This window comes from Labrus bergylta, chromosome 18 (genome assembly GCF_963930695.1).
Source record: "Labrus bergylta chromosome 18, fLabBer1.1, whole genome shotgun sequence".
NCBI classification, from domain to species: domain Eukaryota; kingdom Metazoa; phylum Chordata; class Actinopteri; order Labriformes; family Labridae; genus Labrus; species Labrus bergylta.
In genome coordinates, this window is record NC_089212.1 from 11,139,099 (window position 1) to 11,155,091 (window position 15,993).

General features: G+C 40.8%; 1 protein-coding gene across 1 annotated transcript; it reads left to right on the forward strand.

Annotated features, from left to right (window-relative positions):
* Window positions 1-5,711, forward strand: LOC110001143 (kelch repeat and BTB domain-containing protein 11). The gene is made up of 2 exons (XM_020656585.3): window positions 1-619; window positions 1,553-5,711. Exon 2 carries the CDS (start codon window positions 1,655-1,657, stop codon window positions 3,569-3,571), a length of 1,917 nt encoding a protein of 638 aa, XP_020512241.1. The 5' UTR covers window positions 1-619; window positions 1,553-1,654; the 3' UTR covers window positions 3,572-5,711.
* Window positions 5,712-15,993: the final 10,282 nt, after the last annotated feature.

The window sequence follows — 15,993 nt, forward strand, 5'->3', positions numbered from 1 at the left end:
TACCCAGGAGGACAGGGATGATGCGTAAAGGAATGTCTCTGTGAAGCGTCCAGCGCGCGCCCAACATATGGGGTTCGTGCTCGTGCTGTTGAGTGTAGGGTTAAATCCGACAGATGGGGCGTGGTTTAGATCAATGACAACCACCTCACTGTAGTCAACTGTAAGGAGAAAGAAAAAAAAAAAAAAAAGAAAGACAACAAAATTAGAGTCCTGGCCAGTCCGCGTGCTGGTTTCTCTGCTTGCCTGTCCGTGGTGGTGGACGGCTCGTGCGCCCACCCCACTTCCACAGGAAGGGAATTAGTTGACAACGACTAGATCCTGAAGGAGGTGCGACCAGTAAAATGATTATTTGATAGGTTCCCTCCCTCGACACCGTCCCTCCACCCGGGGGAGGTTTCAGTGCAGGAGCGGATGAGACAACGGTAGGAGTGTTTGGATGGATGAAGGGGAAACGGATGGGATAAAGCAGCTGCGATAGTCTGTACGGTAATGTCATCCAGGGGAGCACAGCCCGGCTGCTTCATCAGGATTGCGACTTCCTTACGTAACCGAGCTTTGTGGGGAGACTGGCGGGGAAACTGGGGCTGCCGAGCTGTTTAACTGCATCTAGGATAGGCAGGTAAGTCACATTACGCTGCCAGTAGACTTAAATCCTCACACGTCAATACTAATTTGATTAAAAATGAGTTCTGTGTAAAATACTCCCATGTGTTATTGATTTGATGGAGGAATAAACCGCTTTTTTTTTTCTATGCGTTTGTCCGACATTATCAGGGAATGCGTAAACAAGAGTCATGATGTCATTTTGAACACCCTTTCTCAGTTATGTTGGAGATTAATTCCTCCATCAGCTCAACAGTATTTGCGCATGCGCTGTGACTGGCTCCAGATTAACACAAATAATGGACAGGCTTGGGTGATTATTGCAGTAGGTCATGCAGTTTACACCAACAAGAAGCTGCATGCTAAGTCTTTGTTCAACTGGATGTATTATTGTACATTAAAAAAAAAAAGAAAAAAAAAAGGTCAGTGCTGCTGCAGCTGGATTGACTGCATTGCTGACACATTTTATACAGGAGTGTTACACAAGCACTAAGTAATGTTTCCTGCAAATTTCACAGCTTCTAATTTTATTAGAGAAACGGCGCCCCTAAGAGAGCACAGAAGTCTTTGCAGCTTGAAGGCTCATTTTTTCACTTCTCTGTGAGCTTCTGCTAAATGAACTCTACAATTCCACAATTCACTCAGCAGACGCTTTTATCCAAAGCGACGTACATCAGAGAGTGAGTACAGCACAAGCAAGGATCTAGAAAAAAGGGAACAATGTCAGTAAGAGCAAACGATCAGCTTTGAGTCCGATTGGACACACAGGTGCTGACAGGAAGTGACCAGAGGCAAAGCACAACATTGACGGCAGTTCTTGAGAGTTCTAATCAGTATAGAAACCATCTTATAAGTCATTGTTATTAAACAAAAACCATCGTCATTACCATCATCATCATCAATGATATCCAAACCACTCTTTGAACTCTTTGTGTTTTCCTTCATGTAGGTGAGCAGAGAGGAGTGCAATCGCAAGTTTCTCCATCCACTCTCCACCCACTCAGCATGATCGACGGAAACGCCGTCTCCCGTCAGCAGTGAGTGCGTCAAAATGAACGAGGGCTGCAGGCAGGGAGGAGGGGCCATCACGGTGGAGGCAGATGTCATCCTCCATGCTGTGAACCCTGAACTTGTCACGCCTTCTGACAAAGATATGAATTCATGTCCAGGCTACGTCCAAGGATTCCTAAAGGACAGCCAGGATTTCAGCCCGCCTCCTGTGTTCGAGAAGGAATACCTGTTGGATGGGACACTGATGGAGAATAATAATGTGGATCATCAGCAAGGTAACGGCTCGTTTATCTCAAGAACTGAAAAGTTCTCCCTCCCAAATGATAAGGCCGCTCCTGACCTCTCTCCTTACGCTGACTCTGCTGTAACCAATCACATTTCTACCATGCAACAAAATTGTACAGGCAGTGAGATCCACAATGGCGCCAGAGCTAAAGTGTCTGACAATTCAGACTCCTCCATAAGCTCGCCCGGCCAGGCCAAACAGGAAACTGATTGGTCAGTCCTGGAATCAAACCTTGAGCGCAGAGACAGCATCGAGGCGAACACGATGGCTAAAAAAGATCCTGATTTAGTCATCGAGGTGGGCGGTCAGAGGATCAGCGCTCACAAGTCTGTTCTGGCTGAAAAAAGTGATTACTTCAAAGCTCGGCTGTCCCGGGACATCCTGAAAGTGAAGGGCATCAGTTACAAGACTCTGTCCACGTTGATCGACTATGTTTACACCTCTAAAATGAATGTTTCCAAGGATAATGTCGTAGAAGTCATCACAGGGGCTAAAATCCTCCAGATCCCCTGTGCCGTCCAGGCCGCCATGGACTCCATGTCTGCACAAGTCACTGCAGAGAACTGCTACGAGATTCTCACCATCGCCAAAAAGCAGCGGCTCAGCGAACTGAAGGAGACCGCCTACGGATTCATGAGCGACAACTTCCTCCAGATTCTCAAAGACCCGTCTGTGTACGGTCGCCTGACTGGATCTGAGCGCGATCTTATCCTGAAGAAGAGGATGGAGGGGAGGAAGACACTCATGGTGGCAGAGATTAATGATGTGTTTGATCGCGTTGGAAGTCGGCCGCCGAGCCGCTGCGGCAGCCGGCCACAGAGCCCGTTGTCCTTTGGGTCTTTGGAGGAGAATCATATGATTTACTACTATAATGAAACAGCAAACGACTGGAGGCCTTTGACAGCGATGCCTGAGGACATAAACACGAAAGGGTGTGGCATCTGTACCATGTATAACTACCTGTTTGTGGCAGGGGGGATAAAGGGCTATGGAGACAAGGGCAAGGTTTCAGACAAGGTTTTCTGTTACAACCCAATAACCAGTAGCTGGGCTGAGGTCAGACCCCTGATGCAGGCCCGTGCCCAGCTAAAACTCGTGTCCATGGATGGCTACCTGTATGCCATTGGAGGGGAATGTTTGTTTACAGTGGAAAAATATGATCCCCGCATGGACAGATGGACTACTGTGGCCCCCTTGCCGAAGGGAGCCTTCGCTGTGGCGCACGAAGCCACGACGTGCAGCGGAGAACTCTACGTCTCAGGAGGCTCTCTCTTTTACCGCCTTCTCAAGTACGACACAAAGAGGGACGAGTGGCAGGAGTGTCCGTACAACAACAGCAGGAAGAAGTCCACAGACATGGTGGCTCTGAAGAGCTTCATTTACCGCTTCGATGTGAACAGAGAGCTGGGGATCAACGTGTTCAAGTACAACAGCATAGTGAAAATGTGGCATGATTGTGCATCGCAGAGGCTTGGAAGTCATTTACCCTTCAGGTGTGCTGTTATCGGGAACTGCATCTACTGTGTGAACAAAAGCCAGACTCTTCAGTTTGTAGTGGAGGAGGAGAACGCCTACTTCGTAGAGGAGCCGCTCAGGGCGCCTCTGGAAGCGAAAGGCGTTCTGTTTCCTTTTGTTCTCACTTTGCCTGAAAAGCCTGACAGGGTTACATAGTGTGTGTGTGAATGTGTGTGTGTGTGTGATCCAGAATATCTCAACAAATGTGTAATAGCAAAACTGGAAATAAGCAGAAGACCTTATTTACACTCTTCAGTGTCAGCTCTCTATCTTGGTGCGTCATCGCCTGCTTGCAGTGGAATGTGAACATTTGCATGGCAATTTAATGTGTCTGCAGCCTTAAATGGGAAAAAAAACTTTTTTTTGAATGAATGAAAACTTTCTTAGTGTCCAAACGTAGATATACAGTAATAATGACAGTGACTGTAGGTTCTTTTCTTTTGTGTATTCACTGTGTTCAGTTTGGTTAGGTGCACTTTTATAGCTAGAATAGATATTAAATAGAAACTATTACCTAGTTGACCCATGACTTTGGAAACAAAAGATTTGTGTAAAGTTGTATTAAAAGGAAGGAAGCAGAGTTAGTGAGCTTTACGAACGATGCAACATAAGGTCTATGCAAACGACACTGAGTATACAGTTTGGACTGCTGTAACACTATGTAACAGTTATCAGAGGACTCTGACTGGGAAGGAATAGTATTCCTCAAACTAGGGCTGCAACTAATGTTGTTTTCACCGTCCATTTTTGGTCAATAAAATATCAAAGAATAGTTTTAAAAACAGAAATTCCCCAAACCTCGAGAAGACCAACAGTGAGAGGCCCGACAAAGGATAGTATATTTTTTATATACAGTATAATAGAAGAAAGCTTCAGATCGTCTCCTGAGAAACAAGAACAGGATGTCTTTCCTTGCTTCTTGCTACTTTGCTCATGGTGGATTAATGTTGGGTCTTTGTAAACACATGATATAAATATATGATACAACAAAGAGCTCTTTTTTTTAAAGTGTCTTCAGATAACATTTATTATGAATTGGCACCATACAAATAATGATCGATTGATTGAGATTAAAACAGCAAATATTTGACTTCTATACGTTTATGATCGACAAACGGCTGTAGCTGTACTTCATCTCTGATCAGTGATGCATTCATGTGACTCAAGGTCAAAGTGAAGTCAGCATAAAAGCAAATATTTGAATATTTGTACCAGACAAATATGCTCTTTACAAAGCAGGTACAGCACGGTGCCTTTTCGGTCAAAAGAAAGAAGAAGTTTAAAACAGCCTTGTCAGAAACTTTGTAATCTTCTGAGAGAGTCTGAAAATCTTTCAAAGTTAAAATGAACTATTACAGTTTAAAAGTACATTGATAAGAGATGAAGGGAAGACCATTTTGTTTATAATGTGTAATCACTGAAGTCCCTACATAGAGCACATTTGCCAAAGACAAACAACAATTCAGGTAGTCTTTAAAAAAAGCTTATACTGAAATCTTGTGATTTTGTGAATCACCTTCCTAATAACAGTTGTTCCTCTGATGTCACCATGGTCATGTTGATAATAAATGCAATAGGCCTAGTTGTTGTTTTTTAAGAGAAAGGGCATGACGTTTGCTGCTAAAAGGCACTTTCTGGGAAGTTAAAGGAAAACTAGCCATTCACGACACACACAGATGGATCTTGTATCTTAGGCTCTCTTTTGAAGAAAAAAAAAAACAACAGACTAGTGTTTTGCTGCTTGCACATTTCCACACAGAGTGGGTTGATCCTTTAGGTCTTTAGTCAAATCAGATACCAGAGTTCTTCAGCAGTTCATGGTCATGACCCAAGTTGCTTCCAATAAAAACAAACTGCTGCCATGACACAATCACACCAGTTTCCTTTTGCATCTGAGCACATTTGTTACAATTTTAGGTCTACATCTTTTAGATATTTCTCAGTTTTTGTTTGCTGCTGCAATAACAGAGGGAGTTTTGTAAAGAGGCTAATGTTGTTATATTCTTGAAACAAATAGCTTTTGATAATGTTTGAAGAAATATCTCTAAGCAGTCAAAAGGACTATAGAAACATGGATGTGGTTTCGATATTTCGCTGACTGCCATCTGCATTTTTTGTGATTTTTTTTGTATGGACTTGGTAGTTGTGGATCTGCTGATGTGATCGACGGTAAAGTGACGCAATGCTAAGTAATGGCTTTCTGTTAAAGGCATACGGCGTGGGCTGACAAATAAGCTGTTGGATAATGTATATCAGTCAGAAATAAGTGCTTCAAATAAAATATTTTGTGTCTGAATATGATCTGGTGTTCTTAATATGGCTTTGCTTTTATGGAGAATAACTGCATTTTTCTTTGCTAGGAACAAAGCTGCCATCTGGTGGATACCTGCTGTTACTGCACAGTAATACTGCTGTGCACACATGACATTTACTGTACATGGTAGCAAAACCATGCAATAGTTGAGAAGTCTTTTCCACATAAAACTGTAAATTCTTGTCAGTAGGCTCTTTTGTTAAGGACAATGTAAACATTAATATGGCAAACTCAGGTTGTACTGTCACCCAGTTCAGTGCTGTATGAATGTACAAGGAGCTCGCAATCATTAACCAATCACAAGCATCTTTGGTCCAGAGACCCGCCCAAAGAGATGTCTGGGCCTCTGAAATGTGAATGGGCCCTCTGCAGATGCCATTTAATCATATCAGGGCATGTGTATTGGATCAGTAGCAATAGTGCTAGTCTCCTGGCTAACATTCACATCGTCAACCTGGATATAATCAGCTTTTGGAGCTCAATGAAAAAAGTTTATTGCATTGAGGTCAAATGCCCTAGCCACCTTATTTTTCTGCCATCCTAATTTTTGTGCAGGTCCAGGTATGGGTGTACAAGGTCAGACATTACTGGTCTAACCTATACATTTCAATGGACCCGCCCATGATGATGTTCACATCAAAAACAAAAAAGCTTAAGCCTCAGGCCTACATTTTATTGTCAATGTAAAAGCTTTATGTATCAATGAAGCCCGATGGCACCAGTCAGTTATGTCAGCTAGAAACATGCCTTAAGGGCGTTAAGACCTGGATGACCAGAAATGTTTTGCTACTTAACTCAGACAAGACTGAAGTTATTGTGCTAGGCCTTAAGAACCTCAGAGAGACTTTTTCTGGTGATTTGACTGTCCTCAATGACATCAGCCTGGCATCTAGCACCACTGTTAGGAATCTAGGAGTTCTATTTGATCAAGATATGTCTTTTAGCTCTCACATCAGTCAAGTTTCAAGAACAGCCTATTTTCACCTTCGTAATATATCCAAGATCAGGAAAATCCTGTCACAAAATGATGCAGAAAAACTAGTTCATGCATTTGTTACCTCCAGATTGGATTATTGTAACTCTCTTTTGTCAGGGTGCTCTGGCAAGTCTCTAAAGACTCTTCAACTGGTCCAGAACGCTGCAGCTCGTGTACTGACCAGAACCAGGAAATGGGACCACATCACTCCTGTCCTGGCTTCTCTGCACTGGCTCCCTATACAGTCTAGAATAGAATTCAAGATCCTTCTTCTCACCTACAAAGCGCTAAATGGCCAGGCACCATCTTACCTGAAGGAGCTGCTAGTGCTGTACTGTCCCTCGAGAGCGTTGCGGTCCCGGAGTGCAGGCCTGCTGGTGGTACCTACAGTCTCCAAGTGTACTATGGGGGGTAAAGCCTTCAGTTATCAGGCTCCTCTCCTCTGGAACCGCCTTCCAGCCGGGGTCCGGGAGGCAGACACAGTCTGTATTTTTAAGAATAGACTTAAAACTTTCCTTTTTGATAAATCTTATAGTTGGGGCTGGTGTAGACCAGCTCTTAGTTATGCTGCTATAGGCTTAGACTACCGGGGAAACTGGCACCTTGAGCTCCTCTCTCTCTCTCTCTCTCTCTCTCTCTCTCTCTCTCTCTCTCTCTCTCTGTGCATATACAGTACATCATATTACTGCATGTATCTATCTGTAAATCTCAGTCACTAACCACCTACTTTCCCGAGAGCTCTTGAGCTCTCTTAGGCTCCTCAAGATCGTTGGTTGACGGCCTGCCAGAACATTTTGCTGCTTTGCTAAAGTGCTCATGATGGATAGGCCGGGTCTTTGTAATATAGCAATAAGTAAGGTCTTTTACCTGCTTTTTGTAACATAACAATGAGTAAGGTCTTTTTACCTGCTCTTTTGTAATGTTAACAGACAAAGAGTAAGGTATTTTACCTGCTTTTTGTAAAGTGTCTTGAGATAACACTTGTTATGAGTTGACGCTATACAAAATAAATTGAATTGAATTGAATTGAATAAAAAAATGTCAAATACTAGTATAGGTTCTGATTTATCTTAAGCTTTCGGGATAAACAGCACGGTGGGTAGTAGATGTTAAGTGAAAAGTTAAAGCAAAATACAGAAATTTTTTTGGCAGAACACAAAAATGTGGTTAACAGAACATTAAATAAGATATGGCTTCAATATTAAGTAAATATATTTACTGTAAATTACGCCTCAGAAACAGCTGTGATGAACAAAGGTGAGTGTTGTTAACCCTAAAAACTCGTGATTGTGACTATTGGAGGTTTTTCTGTCCCTGCATTTATGAAAGGATTATGTGACAGGACTTTATTTCGCAGGGGAACACTGTTACCATAAGAAAGTCACCCACGTGGCCACATGGCGCAACTACAACATAGTGGCACACAACAATTCCTTCATTTCCAAGATTCTTTTGGGTCGATTTCTTAAAGACATCACCATGAGCTGACACGACTGAAAGCAAGTGGAACGGGCCCTTATGGGTGCTTCTCAATGGTATGGTAAGATCTACTTTTTTTGTTTTACTTTCGGGTGAAAGAGAAAAAGACGTGGCAAATATTTTGCTGAAAAAAAGGTAAAAAGTTTAAATTCAACAGTAGAGTTTAAAAAAATTAAGATCAGTTCGCCTTCAGTCTACTTTTATGAAGGGAGCTTATGATTAGGCTATAATAATAATATAAAAATATAGGCTATTGTGTTTTCAAGACTCTAAAAACAAATCAACAAAATCCCATGATATAAAACCTTTTTGGTGATAGTCCATCAAAACACTTTTTTTTTTTTACCTGACCTATAGTGCTGAATGCTGATTATGCATAATAATGAATAACTCGTGTTTTAAAATGAGACACATTCTTTTTAGTAACATTATGGAAATCTATACTATACCTTACTGTATTATTCAAAATTCATGATCACGTTTTTTAGTTTGTTGTTCATGGATATTAAAAAACAAAACTGCTGTTTGTCTTTCAAGATATAAAATTACCCCAATCTATGACCTTAAAAAAGAACATTTGGTGAATATTTGTTGTCGTTTGATTCAATTGGTTTACTAAGAACAATTGTTGCTTTTCTTGTGACCGCCCTCTTTATCGACTATTCATCCTTGCAACACTGGAGGGCAGTATACGCCCGATGTAAAAATGAACACAACTTGCACAGCCGCATCCTTTCCTTCCCATGCTGCTTGCACTACTGCACCAAGTAGATACCGGGCGGGCCATATAGCCTATGAAGACTGTTTTTGTTTTGTTTTCGTGTGGTCAAATGATTATAGGCTACTTTATTTGAAAATGTTGGCCACTGTTGTTGTATTGCACAAAAATACATCTACCTTTACGTTGTGTTTCGACCTTTATTCAAATGAATTATGCTATTTAGTTTATTGTATCTAGATTTCTCTTAAAGACACTTTATCATGATTGCACAGCCTAAATGAGCTGTAGGCCTAACAGGAAATGAATACATTTTCTTCGTAATATTATTTAAAATTATAACCTTAATTTTACTGCAGCAGGTGTAGATGAAAAAGAAAGATATCACAGTTACTGATTGCCCTGATGTGCTGTCATGTAGGCTACTGCACTCAACTTCAAATTCCGACTCAAGGAACCTGAGCTATTATGATTGGCAGCCCCTGATGGTTGAACCTGTGCATTCGATATCATCTCCTCTTCTTACTGCAGGTGGAGGAGCTAGCCAGCTCTCCCTACACCTTGTTTAATTAACCGCACTTGGTTTTAAAATAGACCCAGAAAACAACAGTAATATTTGCCCAATGTCAGGTACACATTTTTTATGATTATATATACAAACACAGCTGACTTGTATTATTGAAAAACTAAGCGGCTAGTATAATTATTATTATTATTGGCTTGCTTTCATACAGACTATCTATCTGAGCCAGTGTTTTGATTACAACGAGATCATGTTGAAGGTAGATAAAACACTAACCTAGTAAGTTTAGAGTTCAGATTAGTTTATTACACCAAGAAATTTTTATTTAAAAAAAAATATTTATCGATTTGATTAAACAATTTAACTGCGTTGCACTCCTATTATGCTTGATAATAGGTCAAAGTAAGCATTCATTTTATCCAAATTTTAATTCAAATTTTTAGGAAAATGTTGCTTTGATGCTTTGTTAGAGAAAAGGTAAAAAACTTCAATGTTCAATGTACTAATAGCTATGGCACTGTTAAATTGAGCCAAAAAACATTTGCATAGTTTTTGCAAACCGCTCCTGTAAGATTAGACAAGCTAAAGTCAAGCTAAATTTATATGGGGAACTACAACCGATTTAGACATTGTTATTTATGGTCTTTCTTTATTTTATTTTTCCAGTTTCATCAGTTTTCCAGCATGATGTGGGTAGTTGAAGCGCTGAATGAACTCAGTGCAGTTTCCCAAATGCTCACACCAACCAGCTTGATCTGCAACACAGACTAAAAAGGTAATGGGGTGTTCTCATACATGTTGAATGTGGTGGTGGGAACACACTTGCAAAACGCTTACCTTGGCTTGTGTTGAATTCAATGACAGCACCTAAATCCTTCTTGAAACTAACCTTGCGCACTGCATAAAAAGCTTTACCTTGGAACCCTTAATTTAATAAAACCAGACACTTTTTTAATTGTTCGTTATGATTTTACATTTATGTGTGTCACATCTCTTTTTGCACCAACTCTAAATCGTCTGCCTTTCATATCCACAGGAGGTGTGAGGTTAGAACGACTTGTGTTCGTGCGTGATCAACTTGAGAAACAGGACTCATTCTTTGATAACCTTGTGGAGGTGAATATGGCATGTAGTTCATCAAGACTGGCAGTGTTTGTTCAGGCCAATGAAACCCATAAGATCTCTGCATTTGGGATAAGCAGCTAGCCCCATGTTGCTGCTGTCTTCAGTTTTATTACTGAATAATAATCATGTGTTCATAATTGGCTGCAGTCGTTTAAATGGTAAGCTTGTTAAATATTTTCCCTGTTTTCACCTACAGCTAAATTTAGCTCACAAGGTTTTTCTGAACCTGAACGGCTTTGTTAAAAAAAATTGTGAGGCATTAGTGGTTTAGACTTCAGAGTGCAGTGTCAATTGATCTCACATCTTTAAAGAATGGAGATAAAATTTGAAGCGACTTAAAAATGCTTCTGAGATAAGCTGGAATGTTTTTGTGCTCCACTGCTGAATAGCTTTGAGCTTCTTCTTTTCGTGTAATGGCAAAGAGATGTGAAAGAAAATGTGACATTTTCTTTTAATTTCCAGTTGATTATCTGTGATTATGCACTAAAACAGAAAACTTGCAGCCCTTTAAAGGGATAAAGTGAAAATGTGAAAGGCTGGGAATTAAAATCAGCAGAAAAAAGGATGGCCTGGGGAAAAGCATCATGTAGCCTAATGTGCTTTTCCGCATCCACCCCACACTCTCTCATTTTTGCCATTTGAATATACACAGAATTATTTACACCTTCAAGGCAACTTGACTGAACTGCACATCAGTCAATTAGTAAATCAGAAATTTTCTGTGATTTCAGTTTAGCATGGAGTCCTTGGCTCCCTTTGGTCCCCCCCCCCCCCCCCTTTTAGTCTCCCATCCTGACAGTGACAAATTACTCCTCTGCTTGGCGAGATTGAAAATTAAAAGCATTTAAAGTTGCTCATGCATTTATGCTAATGAGAAATTCAGATATGATTTGCATGCGAAAGAGGCTAGTCAGAGAACTCATCATTGCCCCCACCACCTCCAGCCCCTGCATTTCTTTAGGCTCTATTTTTTTCCTCTTTAGATGTGAGAAAAGAAGCAAATGTGGTGTGTAAACACTTTCAAATTTTGACATTTTATATTGCCGCGTTTCATTACTTAAAATAAATTGCATTATTGCCTGTAAGAGGGTCTTTGAACAGTATTTATGATACAACCCACTATTGGCACCCCCCTATAGCCACTCAGCCAAATTGGGTCATTGTGTCTGGTGTTGTCACATCAAGCCACAGGAGGAAACACTAGGAATGTAATGACATTGTGCGGCAACTGCTCATACTGTCTCCTGTCAGCCTTTGGATATGGACTATTGAATGCAGTATGTACCTTCTAGTATAACATTGACAAGGCTGGGTTTGAATTATGAACAGTAGTCGGTGGGCATAAGCTTCTAAAATCTAATATCAAAATGTTTGTTCAGATGAAAAAGGCTTTGTTTAGTGATAAACATGTGCGGAACACTTTGGGAGCCAGAGGATTAAAACTCTTGGCTGATTTGTTTTTCCAGTAAGCTCCATCCTCGTCTTCCTCTGCAAATATCAAAGCTGCTGTTCTTTGAATGTATTTGTTCCACAGTTACTAAATGATTGTAACCTTGGAAACAAGATGCATTAATGAAGGTGGAAAATGAATGGGACTTTAATTTGTTTCAGTGTTCGTCGCTGAGGTGAAATGGCTTAGCTTTGATTGAGGTGTGAGATGAAGAAGGAAAGCGCTGACATGACACTTGTATTTGTCACCATGTCATTTCAAGGAGGATGCGGCAGCAATTATGAATATGGGTACACAGCAATTAAAAGCGGTAGTATTCATTAATAATTTTTATATTAATTTTTCAGTGCCTGTTTAAATGATTGCCACTGAACACAGGCCTTCCAATTATGCAGCTTAATTAGAAATGTCAATATTAAGAAATAATTAAACCTGGGAATACATTAAGGTTGTCAGAAATACTTATAAAGTTATGACCATCACTCAAATGATGGTTTCTTTAATATGCTTTGCAATGATTTGTACATTAAGGATGAGACTTTGATCAATGTGTGTGACAATTTCAACTTTATAGATAGTAACTTACATGATTACCTATGTTTTTCTTTTTTTACAAGAGGCACTGAGCTCAGAAGCAGCTTCCAGGTAGTGAATGTAATTATAAAGCCAAAGATGTGGAGCTACTTCTTTTACACCTCTATCTTCTAAAGGAGTTCCTAACCACTATACTCTACAAAGTGTACTTGCTCAAGGTCAGCGAAGAGATGGCAGAAGTTTCCAGAGGTTCACTAAATCCCAGGTACTCAAATCTTTTGTCTTTCCTACCAAATCTCAGATGCGTCAGTCACTAACTATATACATGTACATGACTCTCTTTCGAAAAAAACCCCCAAAAAAACACCTTGAAATGTTATCAGAACCCGAAGTTAGACTGGCTCCAAATAAATGATATTGTCTGGTCATAATGTTTTTATAACTTATTTTCAAATACTTTTTTTTTATATTGTTGCTCTGTCTGATCTGACAATGGATGTTCCCAGCAACTAATCTTTCTCAGTTGATTTAACAGAACTTAAACTTGAATTAAGACTACTCAACAAGCCTTGTGGTAATAAAAGTCTCCAAAAATAGTCAAAACACAACTTATTTTGATGATGGGAGAGAGACAGGCAATAAGGGGTGAGAGAGTGTGGGGTACCGGTCCCGACACCAAACATGAGGCATCTGCTCTACCAGCTGAGCTAAACCAGCGCCCAAAGCTAATCTTATTTACCATGACACAGCACTGTCCAATAACATGTACCCTTTTATTTGCTGTTTGAAATAGTTCATCACATTCTTCAATAATTCAATTAACGACTTCTTTAAATCCCGCTGTAATGTATGATACTTTGTGATGTGCATCTTGTGGGTACACTGTGTTAAATTAGTTTACTGTGTGTGGCTAATGTTAGCACTGCAAACAACATAGCCTTTGATCCTCCTAGCAGGTTAACATCCACATGCCTGCTAAGAATGTGATTATGCACCGCTCCAGACAATTGGTAATTTGCCAGTTTACCTGCCCTGCTTCTACAAGGTGCCATCAACTGTGCTGGTTTACATCCAGGCAGTAGAATGGGAAAGAATATCCATTAACCTAGCTACGGCCCCGGCTAGTGGCGGGGTGGCTGGGTTAAAGCTGAGACCCAACATTTGTCAGGCATTGTGGGCCTACATTTATAAAAATATTTAATGATTAGTTCAACCAAATAGTAATACTTGTGCCAACTTACAAGGGTGGTAATGTTTAATAGTGTAGTCTACTAATCATGCACAGCCCTAGTCCTGACACAGTGTCCCCTTCAATGCCCAGGGATTTGTTCTGTTGCTCTCCATATGAAAACCTTCAAGAGAGCCTTGGCTTTCTTGTTTTTTTATCTTGAGAGACAAACCAATTTGAACTGCCTTTGATCATAGGAATACATTTTCATTCCAATATAGATCTCACAGGTTGCTGCATATTGATAGTAGATTTAGGACGGACTAATAATCAAGCAGAGCCATCACATGTTGACTGCAGCGGAAAGAAAGACTTGAAAGCATTTGTACCTCAAAGCCATGCAGCCTCTAATGATAGGATCGGCTTTGGCACAGCACGTTGGCCATGTTTCCCTCAAAGCCTTGTGTGACAGCTCTTTAATTGGAATGCGCCGTTCCCTCAGTGCTATTAAATGTTACTAGCCGCTATTGCTAGACTGTTATGGTGTAATTATTCCACGATATACTGTAATAAAATCAAGCAAGACAAAGTTGATCTCAAGGAATATTCTCTATCTATTTATGAATACAGGCAATTTCATGTTCATTTGGACCTTGATATCGCTCTCTGAGACCCACTGAGTCATTTCTCCTCCTAATCAAGTGCTAACTGAGCGCTCATGCATGTAAGAGAATGTGCATCTCAGACTGCTTGGTGTTACAGTTAAAGCAATATTTTGTGCCTCCATCAGATGATAATTACAGAGACCATGTCCAATTACCTATGTGTGTTGTTTGTAGTTCTTCAAATCAATAGCAAAAAGGATTTGGCACTAGTTGTGAGAATATAATCTCATTATAATTCAGCCTGTGTGAATAATAAGAAGATATCTCAAACGGAGCTCCATGAGAGTGTATCCTCGACCTTGATACTGTTGATGTCTCTCTAAGTCTGTGTCTTACTTGTTGCTCTGGTTTCCCCCTCGCTGAATGGAAAGAGTAAAAAGACCCCTGTGAACTAACACCTATATCAGTCAGATGAGAGAAAATTGTGTGTGTGTGTGTTTTGTGTGGCCTGCGGCTGCAGATTAGCCGTTAGAGCCAGAGGATCGCCCCCACTCTCTGACAAATGAGAAAAGCCACAGTGGCCCTGGCCAAAGTGACAGGCCAAATGGAAGCAATTCCTCCCGAGGCGGGGGAGAGCAGCTGTGACCAGGGCCTGCTATGCCACTCTAGACAGGACCCTGTTTGTGTGTGTGTGTGTGTGCATGTTATGTGTGTGTGTGTTTTTGATGGCTGTAGGGACTTAACCCAACAGACAATTGGCATTTCTTTCCTGACGGTCCCCATGAGGTGGTGTGTTCTTGGCCCCCATCAGTTGCAGATGACTGTATACCTTTACCTGGGGGTGGGGGTCTGCCATGTGTGTTTGTTTTACTTTCCTGTGTCCTGCCCTGTGCTCTACAGAATGCATTGTTTGCTGGTTAGAACTTGTTGTTAGGGTGTCTGACTATTGAGTTCTAGACTAAGATTGTGCATATAGTTATCACTCTCTTATAAGAGCAGAGCAAGTGTACATCAACCCACTTCAGAGCCCTGTGGATGTCTGAGTAATTAATACCGAGCCCTGATGGATTAAATACAACCCTGCAAAGAATGACTCTGCCTGCTGTCCGTTGGCATAGTGACCCGCTAGAAGCAAGAAACTTTCAGGGGCAAGAGTTGCAAACAGATGGATATAAGCAAAGGCAAAGAAAGGAGCTAGGTTGAAACCTTCTAAACAAGCAGGACCAGTGGACATAAAGGATTTAAGGCCTAAAAAGTGAGGATAAGAAGATGGATAGCTCAGTGATGGAGGCTATTCCCACCACTATCTAATACTCTGCCTCCAGTTTTATCAACCTATCTGTCAAGAGACATATCCGAACCTACATCTCCACCATGTCTTTTTTTCACTTATTCAAAATCTCTCTTTGATGCACGCGCTCTCTCTCTCTCTCTCTCTCTCTCTCTCTCTCTCTCTCTCTCTCTCTCTCTCTCCCTCCTATCACCCAGGGCCCCGTCGATCGGGCTTCAATGACACAGCCATCATAATTACTCCACTCCAGAAAAATCAATTACAGCTAAGCACCATTATTTCCAGAACTGAGCAAAACATTAAAGTTTAAAAACTCCAGATTATTAAAAAGTCATGCTCTCAGGGACACATACAGAATATTTACTGTTAACAAATAACTTAATAACTTCACTCCG